The sequence below is a fragment of the Octopus bimaculoides genome, chromosome 16 (assembly GCF_046866305.1).
Source record: "Octopus bimaculoides isolate indiv1 chromosome 16, ASM4686630v1, whole genome shotgun sequence".
Taxonomy (NCBI): domain Eukaryota; kingdom Metazoa; phylum Mollusca; class Cephalopoda; order Octopoda; family Octopodidae; genus Octopus; species Octopus bimaculoides.
In genome coordinates, this window is record NC_142943.1 from 21520738 (window position 1) to 21546401 (window position 25664).

General features: G+C 35.2%; 1 protein-coding gene across 3 annotated transcripts in view; it reads left to right on the forward strand.

Moving 5' to 3' along the window:
- Nucleotides 1-25664, forward strand: part of LOC106870712 (immunoglobulin-binding protein 1b) — a 38388-nt gene that overhangs the window by 8407 nt on the left and 4317 nt on the right. For 2 of the 3 annotated variants that reach the window (XM_014916880.3, XM_089364243.1), the window contains exons 3-9: nt 2457-2541; nt 4875-4999; nt 6555-6690; nt 9254-9323; nt 11674-11753; nt 12573-12709; nt 16620-16765. In XM_014916880.3, coding sequence (XP_014772366.1) covers nt 2457-2541; nt 4875-4999; nt 6555-6690; nt 9254-9323; nt 11674-11753; nt 12573-12709; nt 16620-16765 — 779 coding nt within the window. Of the gene's footprint in view, nt 1-2456; nt 2542-4874; nt 5000-6554; nt 6691-9253; nt 9324-11673; nt 11754-12572; nt 12710-16619; nt 16766-20092; nt 20221-25664 lie in introns of all 3 variants that reach the window. The other variant, XR_016244597.1, reaches the window with a different exon arrangement.

Genomic DNA, 25664 nt, shown 5'->3' on the forward strand with positions numbered 1-25664 from the left:
GTTGTTGGATAATAAGGATAACTCAAAAATGAAATAACAGTATCCTAATTCCTCACTTGAAATACAGGCAAGGGTTAGTGACGGGCAAAGCACCCAGCTGTTAAACAAATGCCTCAATAATACATTTGTCTTACCCATGCTACTATGGAAGAATGGGTGAAAAAATGAAAATGAACAAATCTATTTTTAGCTTTATGAATGCAATGGTGTATTTCAAAGTAATGAATGAAATTATCTTGTAGAAAAATCTTAAATCAGAGGTTCCCTATCAAGGAAGGATTTCTTTCGTCTAAAAGAATTTTTCCATAGACGCCACCCCCACACACACCTCCCCCAGTTTTTTTAAAGGTCTGTCTACTCAGCATATTTTAAACTCTGTTCATGGACTCCAGTCTGAGAATTGCTGACTTGAATCAATTTACAGTGTTGCTGTGTAGTAAGATGTTCACTTCCCAACCATATGGTCTCAGGTTCAGTACTATTGTGTGGTACCATGAGTAAGTATCTTCTACTATAGCCCTGGGCCAACCACAGTCTTGTGAGTGGATTTGGTAGACAGAAAATGCAAGAAGCCCATCATGTGTGTATGTATGTTCCTTATCACTGCTTGATAACCAGTGTTAGTTTTTCACATCCCTGCAACTTAGCAGTTTGGCAAAGAGAGATGAATAGAATAAATATCAGGCTTAAAAAGAAATACGTACTGGGGTTTATTTGTTTGACTAAAAATTTATCCAAGGCGGTGCTCCTGTATGGTCATAGTCCAATGACTGAAACAAGTAAAAGATATTAAGATGACATTATTATAATGTGATAGCTTTATTAAAGATCATCACAAGAGGCAGACTGGGATATAATAAACTATTGGAATATAATCCTTTCTATTACAGGCATGAAGCCTGAAATTTTGGGGGTGGAGACTAGTCGATTAAACTGTAATTGAATAGTCCCTACCCCCAGTACTTGACTGGTACTTATTTCATTAGTACAAAGTTGACCTTGGTGGAATTTGAACTCAAAACATAAAGATGGATGAAATGCTGCTCAGCATTGTCTGGCTTGCTAACAATTCTGCCACCTTACTTCTCAGATATAATGACAAGTATATTGTTATTCATGAAAGAGTAACAGAGACTCTCTCACTGCATGATTTGTCATGATGCCTGACATCTCCAGATGAAATAGATAAACTTCCAAAGTCAGACTACCAATTGCTGGGTAACTACAGTAAAATACATGTCAGAAAAAGATTCTGAACTGAGATCTACATGGTCAATTATCCAATATTTTAAGCTCAAAGTTGAGCCAATGAGAAAAAGTTTGATCATTCCACCTGCTTGACAAATGACCAGTCAATAGTCAAATGTCCCTCACATTATAGTCTACCATGTTTTAAAATATAAAGGCTGTGATGTATATGCATGGCTGTGTACAAAGAAGACTGCTTTCTAACCACATAGCTTTGGGTTCAGTTCCACTGTTTGGCACCTTAGGCAAGTGTTTTCTATGATAGTCCCAGGCCAACCAAAACCTTGTGAGTGGATTTGGTAGAGAGAAACTAAAAGAAGCCTATTGAATATATATATGTGTGTATGTGTATGTGAGTGTGTGACTGTCTTCTTGTGATGTTACATGATTGTTGTAAACAAATGTCACCATCATATATGCAATGTCCTTTGTTATCAATCTTCTGTGAAAACGTGTCTGGTTATGGGGAAATATTAACTTACTTGGAAACAGTTGAAAGTTGTTGACAAGAAGGGCACCTGGCCATAGAAAAATCTGATTACAAGTTCACTGCCAACAATTCACTGTGAAGAAAGTTCACCACGAGGAAAGTTTATTGAGAAAATATATCCATAGTATCTCACCATTAATAGTTAAAAACTATTTTATTGAAAAAAAGATGGTGAACTTTCCTTGCAGTCAATTGATGATGGTGAACTTACCAGACATGGAAAAATCTGCCTCAACAAAATTCTGTCCAACCTATGCAAGCATGGAAAGTTAGTCCACATTTGTTTGTAAAGAGCATAGGGCTGTGACTATTTCATGCCACTGGATACAATCTTGGGCTACCTCCTTGATTTCAGGCCAAGAGAGACCGACTGCTTTCACTTCATCCTCCAAGCATCCTCTCAAGTCATCCATCCTTCCTTCCTGCATTTTTTTCTTTCTTTCTTTCTTTCTCTCTTTCTTTACAGTGCTACTTGGATGTCTCCTTAGAATGTGACTGATCCAGCCCCATTTTCTTTTCAGAATGTCTTGATTGATAGGAGTTTGGTTCATTCTATCCCAAAAACATCTATTTGAATATGCATGGAAAAGCGAATTTTAAAACAATGATAACAATGATGATCATTGTCATTGAATAATGGTTGAAATACTAATCTCATTTGTTTCTAATCTACATCTACTTGTCAAAGAATGATTTTTTTTCTTCTTCTGATTTCTAGGTTTATCTTACTGCCAGCTTTGCTTGGTTATTTCACAATGAAACAAGTTGAAGGAGAACGTTCAGAAATTGTCCAGAAAGGAAAAGTGAGTAGATTGGGGCAACAGCAACAGAAGTATCACTACAACACCATCACCACAACCACCACCACCACCACAACCACCACCACCTTGTTGTTATTGATGTTGCTCTCCTGTTTTCACTTCTTTCCTAAGAGTCTTGTATTGTAACTAATTGATCTTTATATGGTCATTGAAATAGCAATCAGATCTCCATCAAATCATTCTCTGCTGTTTTCAAACAGAAGAGACTACATTAGAATAGGTACAGGCATCATTTTGTGGTAAGAAGCTTGCTTCCTAACCACATAGTTCCATGGTTCTGGGTTCAGTCCCACTGCATAACACCTTTTATAACCTCAGGCCAACCAAAGCCTTGTGAGTGGATTTCGTAAACAGAAACTGAAAGAAGCCTGTCATATATATATATATGTGTGTGTGTGTGTGTGTCTTTGTGTCTTTGTCCTCCCACTGCCATTGCTTGACAACCAGTGTAGGCAAGTTTATATCCCTGTGACTTAGCAGTTCAGCAAAAGAGACCAATAGAATAAGTACCAGGCTTTAAAAAACAATCTAAAAAATATATGCTGGGTTGATTTATTTTACTTAAAAGATTCTTCTAGGTGATGCCCCAGCATGGCCACAGTCTAATAACTGAAACAAGTAAAAGATAAAAGATACATAGACCAAGGCATATTATGTCTTTCATAAAATATGACAGGATGGCCATGACTGGAATTTCTTTCAACCTATGTCTACTCCAGCACTGCCCTGCTCATCATTATCATCATCATCATCATCATGTAATGTCCATTGTCCATGCTGGCATGGATTGGACGGTTTGACCAGGACTGATAAGCTGGGGTGCTGCACCAAACTCTAATCTAATTTTGCTTGGTTTCTACAGCTGGATGTCCTTCCTAACACCAACCACTCCAAGAGTGTTATGGGTGCTTTTATGTGCCACTGCCATGGGTGCCAGTTGTGTGACACTAGTATCTTCCACGACTACAATTTCACTTGGCTCAATGGGTCTTCTATTCAAGCACAGCATATTGCCAAAGATCTCAGTCGTTAGTCATTGCCTCGTGAGGCTCCTATACAGCAACAACAACTTTCCTATTTCTCCCTTTTTACTGCTTTTTTCTGCTGTATTCATTCTTGTTTCTTCCTTTTTTCCTTTTCTTCTTTCTTTTCTACTCTTCATTTACATGTTCTTATTGTTGTTATTGTTTCCATCTTCACCACTATCACATCATACTTCCAGATATCTCTTCAAGGATCATGGCTTACCCTACTCCTTTTTTATCTATTGTTTCTCATCTTTTAAAAAGGTCTACTATCTACTGACATATACACAAAGGCATTCCAACTGTGACCACCCTGATTTTTTAGGGACACATCTAGGATTACATTATCGAATATGTCTTTTTCTTATTTAAGACAATAGGTTGTGATTTGAAGGAAATTTGGCTGCTATTTCTGGCAGGTTAAGCAACCATGTAGTGGTTCCTTCTGGTTTAAGTTTGTATTTAAACCAGTCATATCCAGCCCAACTATTCCACCTGTTTTTGGTTCAAACTAGCTAAAGCCAACCTTTCACACCTACCCTACAATGTCATTCAAAAAATATATAATCACTTCATTGAAACCTCAGAGCTACAAGATAATGCATAATTAATTCAAAACAATGTGAATAAATAAGCATTACCGTCAACAAAGTGATCATCATCATCGTTTAATATCCACCTTCCATGCTGGCATGGGTTGGACAGTTTGACAGGAGCTGGCCAAGCAGAAGACTGCTCCAGACTTCTGTGTCTGTTTTGGCACGGTTTTTACGGTTGGATGCCTTTCCTAACACCAACCACCCCACAGAGTGAACTGAGTGCTTTTTATGTGGCACCAGCAGAGGTGATTTGAGTGATCTGAATGCTAAAGGGTTAATATGTTAGTGTATGTACTGATGTGTTGGTGTGTGTATGTTTATATGTATATAAAGAAGTGTATTTATTAGTCATTTATTGATAATATGTCTTTCTAATGTTCCATTTATTTACAAAAGTATATGTTTTAATATATTAAGAAAGGGTTTTTTTTAAGGGCAGAAAGTCCATGTTATACAACTACAAATACAATAAATATCTTTCTTTTTCACTTTATACCTCCTCCTCTCCTCACTCTCTTCCTCTCTCCTCTTCCTCCCCTCTTCTTCCGACCAATCCTCCTCTCTCTCTAAATATTCTCTTTGTAAAGAGAAAAACTGAACCCGTTTCTCTCAAATCAATATTTATAATATCTAATACCATTTACAATGAATAGCATTTGACATTGGAAATTTTGTTATTTTCTTTTTCTAGGCTTACTTTAAAGATTTTATGAGACTTTGCTCTCTCTATAAATTAACTTATGTCAAACTGGATCAGAATGATGAGGAAGACGAAGAAGGGCCCAGTTCAAAAGTTAGCAATAGTAATAAAAGCAGGTAAGTGCTTTGAAATGGCAATCTAGGTATGTTTTGGCTGATACTGAGGTAGGTACCACCCCATATCTGACCATTGGTTACCTTCCTCTGACATTCACATACAAAATTACCACCTCTCCTCCCCACCTCAGTCCACTGCCTGCATTCTCTCTTGTACTTTTGAGATGCTCTGGCATCCCATCACCATCTTTAGCTTCTTTCCAGCTATTCCCACCTTTATATGATATAGAATAACCATATATTTCATCTATAGCAAGACACCTTGTACTTGTCCCTCGATGTTACTTTAACCTCCCAATACTTGTCACAAAGCCACCTTCCTTTCTCTCAAATACATCCTTTCACACTCAATCAAGAAGGCTTTTTCCTTCTCTTTTCTTGCAAGTTATTTGGCAGACTCTCTGTGCTAATGGCATGAAAAAAAAGTCACCAGCACTATTCACTTTGGTTGCTTTTCCATTTTGACATCATGAGAAAAACTGATGTTAAAATGTAATTGTTTCTATCTAACGAATGATGCATTCCATGACCATTTGTGAAACTGAACCAACTACATCATGTGGAAACCATTTTAACCATTCAAAAACAGAAAAGCTGTTAAAATTATATTTTCATTTATTTCTCAAAATGTCAAGAATTTCATTGCATCACTGCGACCTGGTTTCCAGTAGTCTACTGTGGAATTGTGTCAGTGACCAGGTTGCAGTAATGCATCGAACTTTTTGACACTTTGGGAAATAAATGAAAATTTAATTTAACAGTTTTTGTATGTTTTTAAATGGCTAAAATATCTTTTAATTAATGTGATATCTACTATTGTTTTTGTATATTGACTTCTGAGACTTGTCATTATTACCATCATTTCAACATCCTTTGTCCATGCTGGCATGGATGAGACAGTTTGACCAGATCCAATGAGCCACAGAGCTGTGTCATGGCTTCTACAGCTGGATGCCCTTCCCAATGCCAACCACTTTACAGTGTGTACTAGGCACATTTTTTATGGCACCAGCTCTAGTGAGGTTGGCGAATAACTTGCAAAGCAAAGAAAGAGAAAAAGCCCCTCTCAAATGAGTGGGAATTTTATTTGCAAGAGGAAGTGGTGGCTTAAGACCATGTGTTGAAGGCTAATGTATAATAGAGGGATAAGCACAGGTGTCTTCAAGCGAGATTGTTGCCAGTGCCCCTGGACTGGCTCTTGTGCGGGTGGCACATAAAATACACCATTTTGAGCGTGGCTGTTGCCAGTACCACTTGACTGGCCTTCATGCGGGTGACACATAAAAGCACCCACTACACTCTCTGAGTGGTTGGCGTTAGGAAGGGCATCCAGCTGTAGAAACTCTGCCAAATCAGATTGGAGCCTGGTGTAGCCATCTGGTTTCACCAGTCCTCAGTCAAATCGTCCAACCCATGCTAGCATGGAAAGCGGACGCTAAATGATGATGATGATGATGATGATGATGACAACCCGACATTATGTGAGGGTTGCTAGAAGGGAGATAAGTAATAATATTAATAAAATATTTAATATTATTTGTTTGTTGACATACAGAGAATCAAATTTACAAGAAATGGCAAACCAAAGACAAAGTAAAATTGAAAGATATAAAGAACAAAAGAAAATAATAGCTGAATTAAAGGAACTTCGAACTCATGTGGAAAAGAGTCATGTTGAAGAAGAAGTTGAGGTAAGTCTTCAAAATCATTAATTTATCGTTGACCTGATGTACTAATTTAGTGTTGTTGTTGCTGTTTAATTGTGGGTCAGCTTCAATTGAGAAAAACCAATGATTAAAAGCATTCCTGCTGTGACCATCGAGTCTTTATTAAAGGCATGTAAGAATATATTATCTAATTTATTGTTATGGAATAATCTAGTCACTATAAGTAAAGAGAAGTACGTAAAGTACTGGAGTACATAGGCGGTCTTTACTGGTTTTACTAAGTATACTGTATACCAAAAGTGAGCATTATATCAATCCAACATTTTTAAGGATTATAACAGTGGTGACAGGGATTAAGAAATACTCTTCGTAATCCTAAAATCCCAGATTTGATCCCACTGAATTGCATTTGGACAAATGGCTTTCTTTGTGGCCTTGGGTTGAATCAAGTTTTGTGAGAGAAAATTAAGTTGATGGAAACTGCATGGAATACCAAAAGATGGGTTGTATCTATAATTCAAAAGTACAGCCTTGTCACACACAGTGTCTCACTGATTCCTGAGAATCACATTCAGAGTACACATGTCTGTGGAATACTCAGCCACTTACAAATTCAATTGATTAAACAACCTGATAGTCATTGTTGAACCCAACAGAAATCTATTTACTGTAATGATAATACTTCAATGAGATATCTAGTTTTACTTAGGCATTTTCTCAGAGAGCAGACTACAATTATTTATCACTTAAGTCCTTCACTCCCTAAGGAGTAGATACCATCGACAACTTTTCTCTGCTGTCCTTGGCTCTGAGTGGACTTTTCTACCTCTCTCCAGTTGGATCCCTGTTTTTTCAACTCTGCCTCTGTATCCCACCTCCCTGAAGGAAAGCCTTCCTCTCCCTGGTCTTTGTTTTGAATTATTGTTAATGCTTCTATAACTTGGCTTTTTTTCTAGGTAGGGATGTTGGCCCTATACTAATGTTTCTCAACCGGGGTTCATATGGCTCCATATTTTGGGGGTTCCACACAACAAAATAGTAAATTGAGGATCCACAATAGTAGTTTCAAGAGCCCCTGGAAATATTTTGCTTCAGGTGTTTGTATTGTAAGAAACAGCTGGGGTTCTTTCTCTAACATTTTAAACATTGAATGGCTATGATAACCACCAGAATAGAATAATCAAAGGGGTCCATAGATAAAAAATGGTTGAGAACCCCTGCCCTATACAAATCCATTTTTACCTCTGGGAAGGAAGAAGTGATCCATATTAGCCAATCCTCTATCCATTGACCTGTCCAGCATGATAAACCCTGCCTGGGGCTTGTGCTCTACTGGCATGGCTCTCAGGGTCATTGAGGAGATCACAATCAATGATGTAATGTGTGTGTGTGTGTGCACTAATGAGTTGTGTTCATCGTTAATGGAATTATTAGTACATGTGCTTTTGACAGTTAACTTTTGTAAGACAACCGAGATGGTTTAATAGCCTTTTGTTTTTTTTCCTTTATGGTAGAATTTATATTTTATGAAATTTTAAATCACAGGCATGACTGGTGTGGTTAAGAAGCTCACTTTGCAACCACATGGTTTTAGGTTCATTCCTACTGCATGTCTTCTATTATAACCTCATGCCAACCAATACCTTGTAAGTGAATTCAGTTGATGGAAACTGAGGAAACCCATTGTGAGTGTATGGTGTGTGTCTTTGTGTCTGTTTGTCACTCCTCACCACCACTTGACAACCAGTATTGGTTTGTTTATGCCCCTATAACTTAACAATTCAGCAAAAAAAAACCAATAGGCGAAGTACTAGAGTTGGACACTTAAAAAGCACCCATGCCTGTCACATGTTGAAGGTACCCACTACACACTACAGAGTGGTTGGCATTAGGAAGCCATCAAAACCAAACCAAAACAGACTGCAGCCTGTTGCTGCTCTCCACTTTACCAGTTCCAGCCCAACCGTGTAACCCATGCCAGCATGATGATGAAGCATTGAAGTTGATTTGTTTGACTAAACCCTTCACGATAGATGCCTTAGCATGGCCACAGTCTGATAATAAAAACAAGTGAAAGATAAAAGATAACCCAATTTATTCATGTTGTATCTTGTAAAAATACTAGCTTCTTCTTTAATGCAGGCTTCATGAAACTGATACCACACAAACTGTAAATTTTAAGTGGGTGTTTTAAATTAGATTCATTGTGATTTAATTTTTACAACCAATGAAAAGCTGTGTTAATGAACATCATTAAATTTACTGACAGTTTATTGATAACGAAATATTTTTAGTGTGTAGTTGCTGTTTAGCTCCGAATCAGTACTGATCAAAGGCATTCTAATTATGGCCATTCTTCATTTTTATGTATCTGGGTTACATTTTCCATTGGGTCCTTCTCATTTTCAAGGTAGAAAGGATATGATTTTGGAGAGACTTAGTTGCTATTTCTAGCAGGTTGAGACCCTTCATTAAATCTCCCTCTGTTGTTAAGATTGAAATATCTTCTGTCAGTTAAATGTAATTTTTTGTAAATATTTCTTGGTGTTTGATTTGTTTGATTTGTTTGTTTTTTGTTTCTTTACAGAGAAAGTATTACATGTTGCTACTCAAACACTGGATCAACACAGTTATTGATGAATATGAAAATATAAAATGTAAGTACAAATAGCATTGGATTTGGAGTTTGGTGGTCTTTTCAGGTTTTGCTCTCTTATTCTTATGTGAGTTGACCTGCCTCTGATGCTTATTTTGCATTTTGTTGTTGTTGGATATATGTGCAGTAGAATGGACGAATAAGATTTGGTGCAGAGGTTCTCAGCTGGGGTTCATATAAATTGTTGTTGTTAAAAATTATGTGCAGTAAATTAGCTATACTTCTGCAATATGTTAGGAAGCGTCTCCAGCCGTTTAAACCAAGCCAAATCAGACTGGAGCCTGGTGCAGCTCTCCTGTTTGCCAACTCTGGTCAAACCATCCAACCCATGCCAGCATGGAAAACGGATATTAGTAATATTAGTAGTAGTTGTAGCAGGGGTGGTGGGGATGGCAGTGGCAGTGGTGGCAAAGAAGCAGGAAGATGAGGAGAGAGAGAGAGAGAGGAAAAAGAGAGAAAGAAAAAAGAAATAGAAAAGGAGTAGAAGAAGGCAGAGGAGGAGAGGAAGAAGGAGGAGGAGGAGAAGAAGAAGAAGATTTTAGCAATTTCTTTTTATACAATTCAGAATGATATTTAATTATAAAATTATAATAGGATTTTTTAAACATCAAATGGCTATAAGAGTCCATCTGAGTAAAATTGGAATCAACGGGATCCAGAAATTTTTTTAAAAAATGGTTGAGAACCACTCATTTACAGTGACAGGCAAGCAGATGGATTGATAGATAATGTAGTAGAAATTGTTAAGATTTAAACTCCTGGCTTAGAAGCTGTACTCTAAAGGGTTTTGCATCTCATTCATTAATTCCAACAGTGATTTTGTTTATCATTCTTTTCAGAATCTATCCATCCATGTTTTGTGCCTGCTTTTCTTGGGAGCGTCATTGGGGTAGAATCCTGAGGCACCTCCTTCCTAGGGTTTTATCAGAAGTAGCTTCATTACACTCTTCAGCTGGATTTTCAAGTGTGACCAACTGAAACTATGGATATTGTTATCCAATCATCTTGTTCCTGATCTACCCAAAGGGTCTCCTGTTATTTAAATCAGCTTCAGGAGTCTGTCTTGAAGTTGTTAAACATTAAATGCAAGCCTCCAGCTCATAAGGCTGGAGATTATGAGGGTCTTCAAGCTGTTTAGGTGAATGAAAATACTAATCCCATTCAGGAGAAATCTAATACTCTACAGAATTAATCCCCAGCTGCTGTTGTTGCTCACTTTTAACCGGTCAGACTGGATTAACATGAAGAGAGGTATCTTGCTCAAGGTTACAATGCACTGCCTGGTCTGAGGAATGAATTCACAACCTACTGACTGTGAGCTCAACATTCCTAGCCACATCTTTCATCACTACTTGACAACTGGTAATGGTTTGTTTACATCCCCATAAATTAACCTCACACAAACCAACCTTTTACTTGTTTCAGTCATTGTACTGTGGTCATGCTGGGGCACCAACTTACAGAGTTTAGTCAAACAAAACAGCCCAGTGCTTATTTATTTTTTTAAGTATTGTGCCAGTGGTATGTGAACAAAACATTGGACTGACTCCAGTGCAGGTGGCACATAAAAAACACCATTTGAGCGTGGCTGTTGCCAGTACCGCCGGACTGGCCCTCGTGCCGGTGGCACGTAAAAAGCACCTACCACACTCTCGGAGTGGTTGGTGTTAGGAAGGACATCCAGCTGTAGAAACTCTGCCAGATCAGATTGGAGTCTGGTGTAGCCATCTGGTTCGCCAGTCCCCTGTCAAATCGTCCAACCCATGCTAGCATGGAAAGCAGACATTAAATGATGATGATGATTATGATGTACTTATTCTACCAGTCTCTTTGGCTAAATTATGAGGATGTAAACAAACCAATAAAGGCACCTCGGTCATGACCATTCCATTTTTATAGTGGTATCTAGGACTACATTATGTGCCCTTTACCTTTTTCCTGTCTTGCAGTTTTTTCCTATGATATTCAAATCATATAGCCATTGGTGTTAGGAAGGGCATCCAGCTGTAAAAACTGCCAAAACAGACACAGAAGTCTGGTGCAGTCTTCTGCCTGGTCAACTCCTGTCAAATTATCCAACCTATGCAAGCATAGAAGGTTGACGTTAAACGATGATGATGATGATGATGATACTGAAGCTGTGACCTTTCAATGCAGAGAAGTAACAACTTGACTTGGAGAGACTCCCTAATCTCTAAGTTATGCACCCTCTCGAGTTGTCTAGAGATCCTTCAGTACTGTTTTTGTTTTTTTAAATATACTGAAGCTGAATTAGATTTTTTTTTACTGTTGAAAATCTATTTTTTTTAAACTTCATCTTTTATTTATTTTATATTTTTTTAAAAATCTAGTTGAACTTCAAATCTTGGAACAAAGGCCTAACATGGCACACAGTCATCAGCGCCAACCAAAAGAACCATCTCCGAAAAAGGTGAGATTAGCTACATTTTAATTTTTTTTAGATCTTTTACTTGTTTCAGTCATTGTACTGTGGTCATGCTGGAGAACCAACTTAGAGGGTTTAGTCAAACAAATCAGCCCAGCACTTATTTATTTTTTTAAGTATTGTACTTATTCTATCAGTCTCTTTGGCTAAATTATGAAGATGTAAACAAACCAATACCATTACGGAAAAGTGAACGTTAAAATGATGATGAACATTCTTAAATTAGGGAATGGAACATTGGAAAATGTTATCCTATATATACAAACAGACAAGGTAATGTATATTATCCGATCTGCTTGTATATTTGTTCCTAATTTTGTGGGCTCGTGGGTGCTGGTGCCACATAAAAAGCACCTGTACCAGTGTTGCGTAAAAGCACCCAGCACACTCTGTAGGAAGGGCATCCAGCTGTAGAAACCAAGCCAAAACAGACATGAAACCTGACCAGCTCTTGTCAAACTGTCCAACCCATGCCAGCATGGAAAACGGACGTTAAATGATGATGATGATGAATAAGCATCAACTGCATTACTCTCCCCAGTCTCTGGCCATAAGAGCAATCCCTTCTACTTGACTAACCCATAAAATTTATGTTTATTTTAAATATGGTTTGTGTCAGAAGGTTACAATATTTTGTTTTTTACTTCTCTACAATGACATGTAAAATTTGATGCTATAAAACATTTTGCTTGAATCTCTTTTATTTTTTAAAAAATATAAATCATTGCTAAAAATTCACAAATAAGGCAGCACAACTTATGCAATTGATGTTTTAACATATTTACTCTATATCTTCAATTACAGTCATTCCGGCCCTTCATTATAACAAAAGATCAACTCCAAAAGAAAGTTCTAGGGGCTGGTTATCCTAGTTTGCCTACCTTAACCATTGAAGAATTCTATGATCAAAAAATCAAGGAAGGAACATTACAATTACCAACGTAAGTATTTTTTTTTTTTTTAAATGCAAGATGCTGTGTGTAAAGAGATTTACTTCCAAAATGTATTTAGTAGGCGTCGCTGTGTGGTAAGTAGTTTGCCTCCCAACCACATGGTTCCAGATTCAGTTCCACTGTGTGGCACTTTAGGCAAGTGTCTTATTTCTTTATTGCCCACAAGGGACTAAGCATAGAGGGGACAAACAAGGACAGACAAAGGGATTAAGTCGATTACATCGACTCCAGTGCGTAACTGGTACTTAATTTATCAACCCCGAAAGGATGAAAGGCAAAGTCAACCTCGGCGGAATTTGAACTCAGAACGTAACAGCAGACGAAATACCACTAAGCATTTCGCCTGGCGTACTAATGCTTCTGCCAGTGTCTTCTATTGTAGCCCCAGGTTGGTCAAAACCTTGTGAGTGGGTCCAGTACATGGAAGCTGAATGAAGCCTGCTGTGTGTGTGTGTGTGTGTGCACATGTTACTGTCTTGTTCTTTAGCATCACGTGATTGTTGTAAATGAGTGTCACTGTCATACAAGTGGTGTCATTCATTTCCAATATTCTGCAAAAACATGTCTGGTCACGTAGAAATATTACCTTGCTTGGAAACTGGTAAGAGTGGGTGAGAGGAAGAGCACTGGCCATAGAAAATCCACCTCAACAAATTCCATCTGACCCATGCAAGCATGAAAAAGTAGATGTTAAAATGATGATGTTGATAACAATCATCACCATCATTGTTTAACAACCTCTTTCCATGCTAGCATGGGTTGGACAGTTTGACAGGAACTGGCCAGACAGAAGACTGCACCATACTTCTGTGTCTGTTTTAGTATGGTTATTACAGCTTAACACCAACCACCCTGCAGAGTGGGCTGAGTGCTTTTTACATGGGCCCCTAGCACAGGAAAAGTCAGTTTTGGCATGGCTTTTACATCTGGATTCCCTTCGAAGTGGCACCAGCACTTGTCAAGAATTAGCAAATTATTAATCATCTAACTGTAGAAACCATTTAAACTAGTTAGCAACCATCATTCACCACTGCAACTATTACTTTTACTTAGACAATTTTATTTGATAGTTAAGAATGTATAATACTGAAATGAATATAATGTTGTCTGGAACTAGATTTGGTGCCATGATAAAACACTCCCAGTAAACTCTGTGACGTGGTTGGCATTAGGAAGGGCATTCAACCATAGAAACCCTGCCAATATAGACATTATAAATGAGATGTTGTCTCCTAACCACACTGAAGAGGACAGTAACTCCAAACAAGAACTAACTTGAACCATGACAGCTCACACAGCCTGTCTTCTACTATAGACCCAAGTCAACCAATCCCTTGTGTGTGGATTTAGTTGATGGAAACTGAAAGAAGCCCATCATGTGTACAGTTGTCCTGCTGTCATGTGATGACTGTAAGCTATGTTATTTCTAGTCTTCCAGGAAAAACATACCTGGGCCATGGGGAAATATTACTTTGCTTGGAAACTGATGAGTGTTGGCAACATGAAAGGCATTCATCATCATCATCATTATCATCATCATCATCATTATCATCATCATAAAAATCAACCTTTTACATCTGTTTTCCATATTGGCAAGCCAGAAAGCTGCACCGGGTTCCAGTTGTGTGTCTTGACTTAGTTTCAATGGCTGAATGCCCACCACTCCCCAGAGTGTGCTGGGTGCTTTTTATGTGGCACCAGCACAGGTGCTTTTTGCATGTTTTTAAAATCTGCCCCTAGTAATCCCATGTGACCTATGCAAGCAGGTCGTAAAAGTGGACATTAAACAATGATGATGATGATGATACTATAATAAATCATTTAGATACCATTGGATAATTAATTGACTTATAGAAAAGAATACAGAGACAAGAAAGACTGACTAAATGTTTGTGTTTTTGTTATTCAATAAAGTGGAGGCGCAATGGCCCAGTGGTTAGGGCAGCGGACTCGCGGTCATAGGATCATGGTTTCGATTCCCAGACCGGGCATTGTGAGTGTTTATTGAGCGAAAACACTTAAAGCTCCACGAGGCTCCAGCAGGGGGTGGTGGTGAACCTTGCTGTACTCTTCCACCACAACTTTCTCTCACTCTTACTTCCTGTTTCTGTTGTGCCTGTATTTCAAAGGGCCAGCCTTGTCACACTGAATATCCCCGAAAACTACATTAAGGGTACACGTGTCTGTGGAGTCCTCAGCCACTTGCACGTTAATTTCACGAGCAGGCTGTTCCGTTGATCGGATCAACTGAAACCCCCGACGGAGTGCCAACAACAATTCAATAAAATTATAAAATTTTCAGACTATTAACTTTATTTTAGAACTGAAACATTTTCTATATTTACATCTAAGGTATATTCCAACCATTATCAACTGTCTTATTCCTGGAAATAAGACAGTCAATTGGTGGAAGCATTAGAGTGTTGGATAAATCACTTTGCGCTGATCATTCTGGCTCTCTGAACTCTGAGTTCAATTCTCACCACAATCAGCTTTGCCTTTTATTTTTTTGGAAGGTGGATAAGTAAAGCCTCATTTCTGTACTAGGGGTCAATTATTCTCTTTCTGTCCTTTCTTCTTTCTGTATCTCTTCCTGGAAGAAATTGGCTATGGTAAGACCTGGAGAGGATGGGTTCTGTGAGTTCTAAAAATGACCATGATGTGCCATATGTCAGGATGATACCCCTACAACTCTATCAAGAAGTTGAGACCCCTGGGCCAAAAACAAAAAAGAAGTCATTCTTGAATGTGTGTATAGTAGGAGACATCTGGATTTGAACAAAGTATATTAATGGGTCAATGATGCATAACTGGAAATGAAATCAATTGAAAGATATTGGTAAAATATCCAAAAGGTTCTTCAAGTTGAGGCTGTAAATTTAGATAATCATACTGGTTCCACATAACAAGCACCCAGTACACTCTGTAAATAGGTTGGCATAGGAAGGGCATCCAGCTGTAGAAATCATGTCAAAACAGACAGTTGGAGCCTGGTGCAGCGCTCCAGCTGACCAGCTCTTCTCAAGCCATCTAACTCATGCCAGCCTGGAAAATGAACATTAAATGATGCTGATGATGGCCAAATTCCAACGAAGAAGCACAAACACAAAGAGTGAGAGAAAGAGAGGGAATCTAGTTTCTTACATAAAGGTCAGCCTCTGCTTAAACAGTGGAGTTCTTTTAGATTAACAAACAAAAAAAAAATCTAATAGAACATACCAATGACTTGTAGGGCCCCCGTATTTCATTATACAACCATAATATACTACACAGTATATCACATTCTTTATGAGTCAATACTGTGTTCTACTGTTTTAGTTAAGGTTATCTAATAGCACTGCTAACACAGTAGAATACAGTATCGGCTTATAAAGCGTTTAATATTCAATATTTAATATTGTGGTAACATAACGAAATACTGTATCCCTACAAGTCATTAATATGCACATACCAGCTGATGTCTGACATGTAAAATTGCTGTATCTAATAATGTTACACTGCTATATTTAGTGGCTATTTAAGCAATGGGTTCGAGGATGGTTAATGAGTTGGATGCGGTGCTAAAGAAGGAACAAGAACTCTTGAAATATGGCATAAACACCCATTACCCATTTTCCCATCTTCGATTGCATTGTTGTCTACATTAGACATATTGGGATATAATATGTCACAACAAATCAGTGCTGGCTATAATTTCTATGGGAAATCTGTAGAAGTAACCTTAACGAGTGAACTAACAGAATGCACAGTAATAAAATTGTGTGAGAATGAGAGAGGAAGAAGATTTGTGTTTATGTTAGAAATCAATGTATAATAATAACAAATGTACTTCAGTTGTATTATATAAAATATGGATATTAGTTTTCTATTCTAAAGTTTCTTCTTTTTTCTTGACCAGTGGTCAGAGTCTACACGACTGGGCTGTAGAACCAGAGAAGACAGCAAATGCTGCTGAGAATAAAGAGGCTGAAGATGACGAGAAAGCAGATGCAGATGATCCGGAAGTTTTAGCAAAAGCACGGGCTTGGGATGATTGGAAAGATGGTTAGTGTTCTGCTTTTTCATTGATTTGTACATTTAATTAATTGCTTAATCAGGTAAATAAATAGTGGGGAAAATAGAAGGCCAAGCTAAATAATGCTCCTCAGTTCCTCCGTTTGGGAAAATAAGTAATTTTTAATTCTTTTACCAGCTTAGCTTCAGTCAATGAACTGTGACCATGCTGGAGCACTGCCATAAATGTTTTAGTTGATCATATCGAGCTGAGTACTTGTTTGTTTGTTGTTTTTATTTTCATTTCACCCATTTGTTGAGCTGTTAAGTAACAAAACAAATGGTTACAACATGAACATTGCTAATTTTTAGATGTCAATGTATATAAGATTTTTATATGTGGGTATACAAAAGGTATATAAGACATTTTAGATGTGGGTGTATATAAAACTTTTTATATGGGTGTATAGAAGACTTTATAGATGTGGGTTTATATATGACTTTTGAGATGTGGGTGTATAGAAGACTCTTCATATGTGGGTATATAAAAAATTTGTTTAGATGTGGGTATCTATCTTTTATCTTTTACTTGTTTCAGTCATTAGACTGTGACCATGCTGGGGCACCACCTTAAAGAATTTTTAGTTCAATGTACTTCTTTCTTCATTTTTTAAGCGTAGTACTTATTCTGTCAGTCTCTTTTGCCAAACTGTTAAATTATGGGAACGTAAACACACCAACACCAGTTGTCAAATGTTGTGGGGAGGGAACCAACACACATGTGCATATATATATATTATATATATATATATATATATATATATATATATATATATATATATATATATATATATATATATACAGTGGGCTTCTTTCAGTTTCCATTTACTAAATTCACTCACAAGGCTTTGGTCAGCCCAAGGCTATAGTGGAAGACACTTGCCAAAGGTACTACACAGCAGGATTCAACCCAAAACAATGTGTCTGCGAAGGAAACCTCTTATCACACAGCCACACCTGCATCTATATAAAAGGGTTTTTTAGATGTGGGTATATAGAAGACTTTTGAGAATATCATAGACAAAATACCAACATAATGATTGGAATACTTAAATAGCAAAAATTAAGAAAATTTTTATATTTCATCAAAGAGAGAAAAATGAAATATTTTGGACATTAATTAGAAAAAAATGGTTTACTGAGTCTGTAAATAAAAGGCAAAATGAATAGGAAAAGAGGGAAGGGGGAAAAAAAACCCCAAGAATTACATGGATAGATAATATCAAGAATTAGACAAACTTAATATATAGTGAATATATAAGGAAACTGAAATGAATCCTGCTCAGCTTCACACTGCAGGATAGGAGAACCAATGCCTGGATTCGCCAGAACATGAGAGTTAACAACATCATAAGAACCATCAAGAGGAATAAATATAGATAAGCTGCCCACATCATGTAACAGAAGGATAACACATGGAGAATCAGGACGACAGAATGGACACCAAGACAATGGACTAGATCAAGAGGCCTAGCAAAGACAAGATGGCGAGACGATCTCACCTGCTGTCTGGGGCCTACATGGTCACAAATGGCCAGAGACAGACAACAGCAAAAGGAGGCCGGTGAGGAGTTTCTCCTTCAGGAGTTATGAAGTTAAGGTTATAAGGACAGCACCAGACAGTCTGGGATGGTGATCCATGATATTCAGTTTACTGAGCGAAGACAATAATTGATGATGGCAGTGTTGATCAGGAAACTATCTGCCTCAGTTCCAAGTCCCATCAGGTAAAATATACCTGTCATCTGTTCTCTGAACCTGACCCAACTCTTTTTCAATATTCTCTTATGTGCAGAAAGTGGTGATGGTTTTACAGGTGGATCTCTGTCATTGGAGTAGTAGTAGTAGTAGTAGTAGTAGTAGTATTTTTTATCACATAACATCATCATTGTCATCTTTTTAACGTCCACTTTTCCATACATGCAAGGGTTGGAAGAAATTTGTTGTGACAGATTTTATACAGCCAGATGCCCTTTCTGTTGCCAACCCTCATTTTTTGCTGTGGCCAGACATGTTTCCCTGGAAGATTGGAAATGAAGGACACTGCTTCCATTATAGTGACACTTGTTTATGACTATCAGGGAAAGTAGGCAGTAACATACACACACACACACACACACACACATATATATATGTATGAGTGTATATGTGTGTGTGTTTGTGTTTATCCCCACCGTTAGAGTGTTTACTTCCTCGTACCTTAGTGGTTCAACAAAAGAAACCCTTCAAGACGGTCATCCAGCATGGCCACAATCAAATGACTGAAACAAGTAATAGAATAAAAGAATATATATATATATATGTGTATATAATGAATAGATAGGTATAAAGTATCCAAGCAGGTACTGTTCAAGCACTCAGTTATAATATGGGTCCTGGCCAACCGCATTGAGTTGTAAGTAGCACCTAGGATTACTTAAGGTGAGCAATCCCACTGTAATTCATCCAATGAGTAAATCTTGGATTTTACCAAGTGTGTGTATATGTGTGTGTATATATGTGTGTGTATATATATGTGTGTGTATGTGTATGTATATATATATATATATATATATATATATATATATATATATATATATATATATATATATATATGGTGGGGTTCTTTCAGTTTCCACCTACGAAATTCATTTGCAAGTGTTTGGTTGGCCCAGGTGTATAGTAGCAGACATTTACCCAAGATGTCATGCTGCAAGACTGAATCTGAAACCTTGTGATTGGGAAGCAGACTTCTTAGCACACAGCCACACCTGTGCCTATATGATATGATGTCTTATTATTATTATTATTATTATTATTATTATTATTATTATTGTTCAGTAGTTTTATTTTTATAACGTGCTTTCACTTCACTACCGAGCGCAGCTCTGTGTGCCTTGGGTATGTGCTGTGGTTTGCTGTGGTGCTCTTATGGTTACTGTATTGAAAGTGTTTTGCGTAGGATGTGTGCAGTGCCCAGTAGTGTAATTTTCTGTATGTTATATATATTTGTAAGTCCTGGTGTTTTTGTTATTATTATTATTATTATTATTATTATTATTATTATCATTATTATTATTATTATTATTATCATTATTATTATCATTATCATTATTATTATTATTATTATTATTATTATTATTATTATTATTATGTGTATGTCAGTGTACTGAACGGATGTGCTGTCTTCTCTCCTTGCTTTTCACATCACTGTTGCAGTGCATCAGACCTGATTTGTCACATGACCCCCCCCCCCCCCCTTCCACTCACATGCTTCCAAACTCTTCTCAAATCTTCCTCCCCAAAATGTCAGCACTTGAATTCTCTCCCTCCTTGCAGCCTTCAATTTATAACTATTCAAGAGGAATATTAACTGTATCAATCTCACTAGTATCAGAAGGCCCGAAAAGGCCAAGGGCAGAGCTTCTTCTTCTTCCTTCAGATCAGAACAGTAAAAAAAATAAAAGGTAATCATTCAGGTATAGTGAGGGTTTGGCAGAATTGTTAGAACAATAGGCAAAACACCTTATGATATTTAGTTCTAGTCCTTTATGTTCTGAGTTCAAATCCCACCAATATCAACTTTGTCTTTTCTCTTTCCAAGGGTGATTAAAATAGAGTACAAATGAGTACTGGGTCAGTTTATATTCATATATATATATATATATATATATATATATATATATATATATATAGTACAAATGATATATGAGCATACCTACATCTACATGTATATATAGATGCATATCCGGATACAGGAAATCAAAAAACGTGGACAAAAAAGGAATGGATGGGAACATAAACAAAGCACAAAAAACAGACTTTTTTACGAACAACAGTATGAATTTGTTTATGTTCCCGTTCCTTTTTTGTCCATGTTTTTTGACATCCTGTACCTGGATATGCATCTATATACACATGTATATGCTCATATATCATTTGTATTATTATATTATCGAATGCCACGCATCCATTTGCAAGTAAGTTTTAACTTTATATATATATATATATATATATATATATATATATATATATATATATATATATAAATATAAATATTATTACAATACAATACAATACAATACAATAATATTATTTTCCAGCAAAATAAAGCACCATAAAGGTAAAATTATAAATAGGAAATAGTGGCACAACAAGGTACCAATTTTTGCTGGAAATAGCAATCAATAATCGTTCGATGCTAGGTAAAGCTTCACTGAATGTATAGAGGCAAAGATGTGTGCAGATGGTGAATATAATAAAATTTTCATCTTACCTCTAGGAGGAACGCCAGAGAAATGGACAACCTAGTCCTCAAGTTTTGAACTTTTCAGAATATGTTTGTTATTGTAAAATTGGTTGGTTCTCATCAGCTAGGTCCACCAATGAGACTAAATTTAAAATATCTGCTACATCAATGCCTGTATGCTCAGCCAGTAGCCCCAGCCATAAACAGAACTGAAATCAGTGAATATATATACACACACACACGGTTCAGTGATTAGAGCATCAGGCTCACAATTGGGAGGTAGTGAGTTCAGTTCCCAGACCGAGCTGCATATTGTGTTCTTGAGCAAGACACTTTATTTCACATTGCTCCAGTTCACTCAGCTGTAGAAATGAGTTGCAACGTCACTGGTACCAAGCTGTATTGGCCTTTGCCTTTCCTTTGGCTAGCGCCAATGGCATGAAGTGGGGAGGCTAGTATGCATGGGCGACTGCTGGTCTTCCGTAAACAACCTTGCCTGGGCTTGTACCTCAGAGAGTAACTTTCTAGGTGCAATCTCATGGTTATTCATGACTGAAGTTGGTCTTTACCCATTTATATATATATATTTATATATATCTATATACTGTTGTGTCTGGGGAGAGTCATTTTCTTTTGGTGCCTTATAATTTAAAACACTCACCGATAAAATTTCCACATATTTCTTTTTTATTTTTCTAAAATTATCGTTGCATCTTGCAACCTTTTCAGTAGTTCTGACTCTCAAAACTATTGAAACAACAGAACATGCTTCAACACACAAACTCACATAAAGAATCTTGCAAACCAAATCCCAATTCTTCGAAACGCCGGGGTTTTAATGGTGGCAGCTGATGAAGGGGATGTTTCTATGTGGCCTACTTGTTTGTTGCACCTTGTTTACCATTTTGTCCATGTTCTTTTGCCACGTCATGTACCCAGTTATGTATCTCTATGTACATGTGGATGAAGGTATATACATACATGTACATACATATGCATATACTCATATATTGTTTATATATATATATATATATATATTGGTTTCGAATTTTAATACAAGGCCAGCAAGTTCAAGGGAGGGGGTAAATCAATTATATTGACCTCAACTGGCACTTATTTTATCAACCCCCCTATAGGATGAAAGGCAAAGTCAACCTCAACAGAATTTGAACTCAGAACGTAAAGACAGACGAAATGCTGCTAAGCATTTTGCCTGGCATGCTAACGATTCTGCCAGCTTGTCACTTTATATTTACATATATATACATTAGAAAGAAAGAACAAACAGGTAAAACATGTAGTATCAACATGGAACATGGAATTTATAATTCAGACATAATTGCAGAGTTCTTAGAGTAAATAAGGGATTAAGAAATTGTGCATAAGAGACTTTATTCACAATTTCTTAATCCATTATTTACGCTGCAATTCTGTTTGAATTATGAATTTGTTGCTCTAGAGTGACACCACATATTTTGCCTGTTCATTCTTTCTTTCTAATGTATACCTACCTGCTCAATGATGAACCCAGCTGCTACACCACTTTTGTTTTAGTCGCAGTTCAGGTCAGAGTTTTTGGTGGTAAACCAACCTGAGCACTTATTGTATATACCTATAACATTATGTCATTAGATGCAGTTTTACCTGTACAATATATGTGTGTATATGTGTGTATTTATATATATGTGTATATATGTATATTGTTGGTTGATATATATATTTATTTATTTTAATTATTGACCTGATGATTAGCTATATTTTTGAATAGAATTTATTTTCGATAATTTCAATTGATTTTAATCGATTTAAATTTCCTTTTTATTTGAAAATTAGTTATGAAACACGTGTAGTCATTTTATTATCTTTATCTTATGATATTTACTTTGTTTTATATTATACTCATTAATTTGCTTTTAATTATTAATTTTTCTATATGTGATAGTGGATTTTCATCGATGAGTTCTTGAAACTTGGTTTTTTTCCCTAAAACTATATATTTTATATATATTTTATCTATAAAGCTCAAATTAATTTTAATTTTTTATAAATTGATTTTAATTGAGTTTTTACCTGTAATTTTGGATTTTGTCCCTAATATTATAATTTTTCAATTTACAATTAACGTTATTGTTTGTATTTAACTTTCAATTTTTCGTTGATTATGGAATTTACAGGTAGGATTGAGCCACTGTTTTGGAATTCATCTTTGAAGGATATCCCCATCCCATCTAGAAAGGAATATATTTTGAAACTTATTAATAATATTAAGGACTTTATTACTAGAATTAAATGGAAAGCTTATTCTAATAATAATCATAATATTACTAATATTCATGATGTAGATAATTTAAATTATATTAATTCTAAATTTAAATCCAGAAAAGAACCACCGTATAATAGGGATTTACAGAATTTAGAGGATAGTATTTGGAAAGTAGTGAAAAATATTAAATTTCATAAATATCCAAATAGACATAATGATTATTTAAGAAATTTAGCCATTAAAATTAAACAATTTAGAAATATGGATGGTATTATTGTACAATCCGATAAAACTAGGAACCTATATAAACTAGAAGTAAAACTATATGATTATTTATTAGAGAAAGAAATTAATAAAAAATATAAGATAGTTCCAGAAAATACTTTATATTCGATTAATAAGGCCTCTAAATTAATAATGTTTAAATATGAACTTGATAGTAGGACAGAACCTTATGTACCGATGAACCCTAGAATTACTTTAAAAGACCATAAAGATAATTTTTATTCTGGCCCTAAAGTTAGGCTTATTTGTCCTTGTAAGTCAGATCTAAGTAAATTAAGTAAAATAATTTTAGATAAATATATTGATAAATTAAATAGAATTAATTATCTTAAATTATGGAATAGCACAGTAGATACTTTAAATTGGTTTAATAATATTAAAGATAAAAATAGGTATAAATTTATTCAAATAGATATTGATAATTATTATTCTTCCATAAATGAAATTGTACTAAATAAGGCCCTAATTTTTGCTATGAAGAAAGTAGGTATGACTTACGATGAAGTAAATGTAGTTAAAATGGCTAGGAAATCATTGATTAAATATGATAATAAATTGTGGGCTAGGAAAGATACTAGAGATTTTTTTCGATATACCAATGGGGGCACCTGATTCAGCACAGGTAACTGATTTAGTAGGTATATATTTATTATCTGAACTTGAACTTGAAAACTTAAAATTGGAGGGTGGTTTATATAGGGATGACCTTTTATTACTTACTAAAAATTGCACTAATAGAAAACTAGAATTATATAAGAGAATATATAGTTTTTTTAAAAGAAATGGTTTAAAGATTACTATTTATAATGAGTACTATAACGTTAATTATTTAGATGCTAATTTTAACTTATTTACTGGTAATTCCCAACTTTACCATAAGATTAATGAAAATATTAAATACATTCATGCTAAAAGCAATCACCCACCCTCAATTAAAAAATCTTTAACATTTACTATAGGTAAGAGAATATCTTTACTATCTTCTAATATAGAGATCTTTGAAAAACATGCATCTTATTATAATAAAGCCCTTCAAGAAGTGGGATATACAAATAATATAAAATTTTTTAATAATCTGAAATATTTTTATAATTTTAGTAATAATAATTATAATAATAATGACTTTTTTAATAAACATAACTTTTATACTCATGATAATGTCTTCTTAGAATAATAAGAATAATTGGTATTATGATAATAAATTACCTAAACATAAACTTAATTTTAATGGAAACAATTTTAAATATAATTTTAATTTTTTTACTGATAATAATAAATTTAATAATACCAATAATAAATTCAATAATATCTATAATAAGAACAAACTCTGGCTAATTATTCCATACGGCGTTCAAGTTAAAACTAACATTATTAATGAAATTTTAAAAGTTATTGATTTATTCCTTAGAGATAATAAAAAATATCAGTATATATTTTCTAAAAATAATTTTGGTGTAGGTTATTCTACTACTAATAATTTTGCTAATATTATCTCTTCTTTTAATAGATTTAAGTTAAATAAGTATTATAAATTTAAATTTAATAATTATTCTAATATTAATTTTAATAATAATAATGTTGACCAGGATATAATTAATTGTACATGTTTAGATAAAACTAAATGTAATTTTAATAATAAATGTAATTTGAAAGATGTAGTCTATAAATGTATAGTGAAATTATTGAATGAGAATAAACATAATGGTTATAATTTAAATAAGATTTATATAGGATCAACTTCTAATAAAATTAAATTAAGAGTAGCTCAACATATGCACTCATTTAAGAATAGAAATTTGATTAATTCTACTGGCCTCAGTAAATATATTTGGGAACTTAAATCTAAAAATATTAACTATATTTTAAAATGGGAGATAGTTTGTAAAGCTAAATCCTATCATATAGGTAATAACTTTTGTAATTTATGTAATAATGAATTTAAAGAGATATTATTTCATAAGGATAATAATTTAATTCTTTTGATGAACGAAAAATAAAATGTAGACATAAACTACTTTATTTATATATTTTTTTAATTTATTTTTTTTTTTTTATGGGTGTGTGTATATGCATGAGTATATGTATATATATGAGTGTGCGTGTTTTAGTCTATA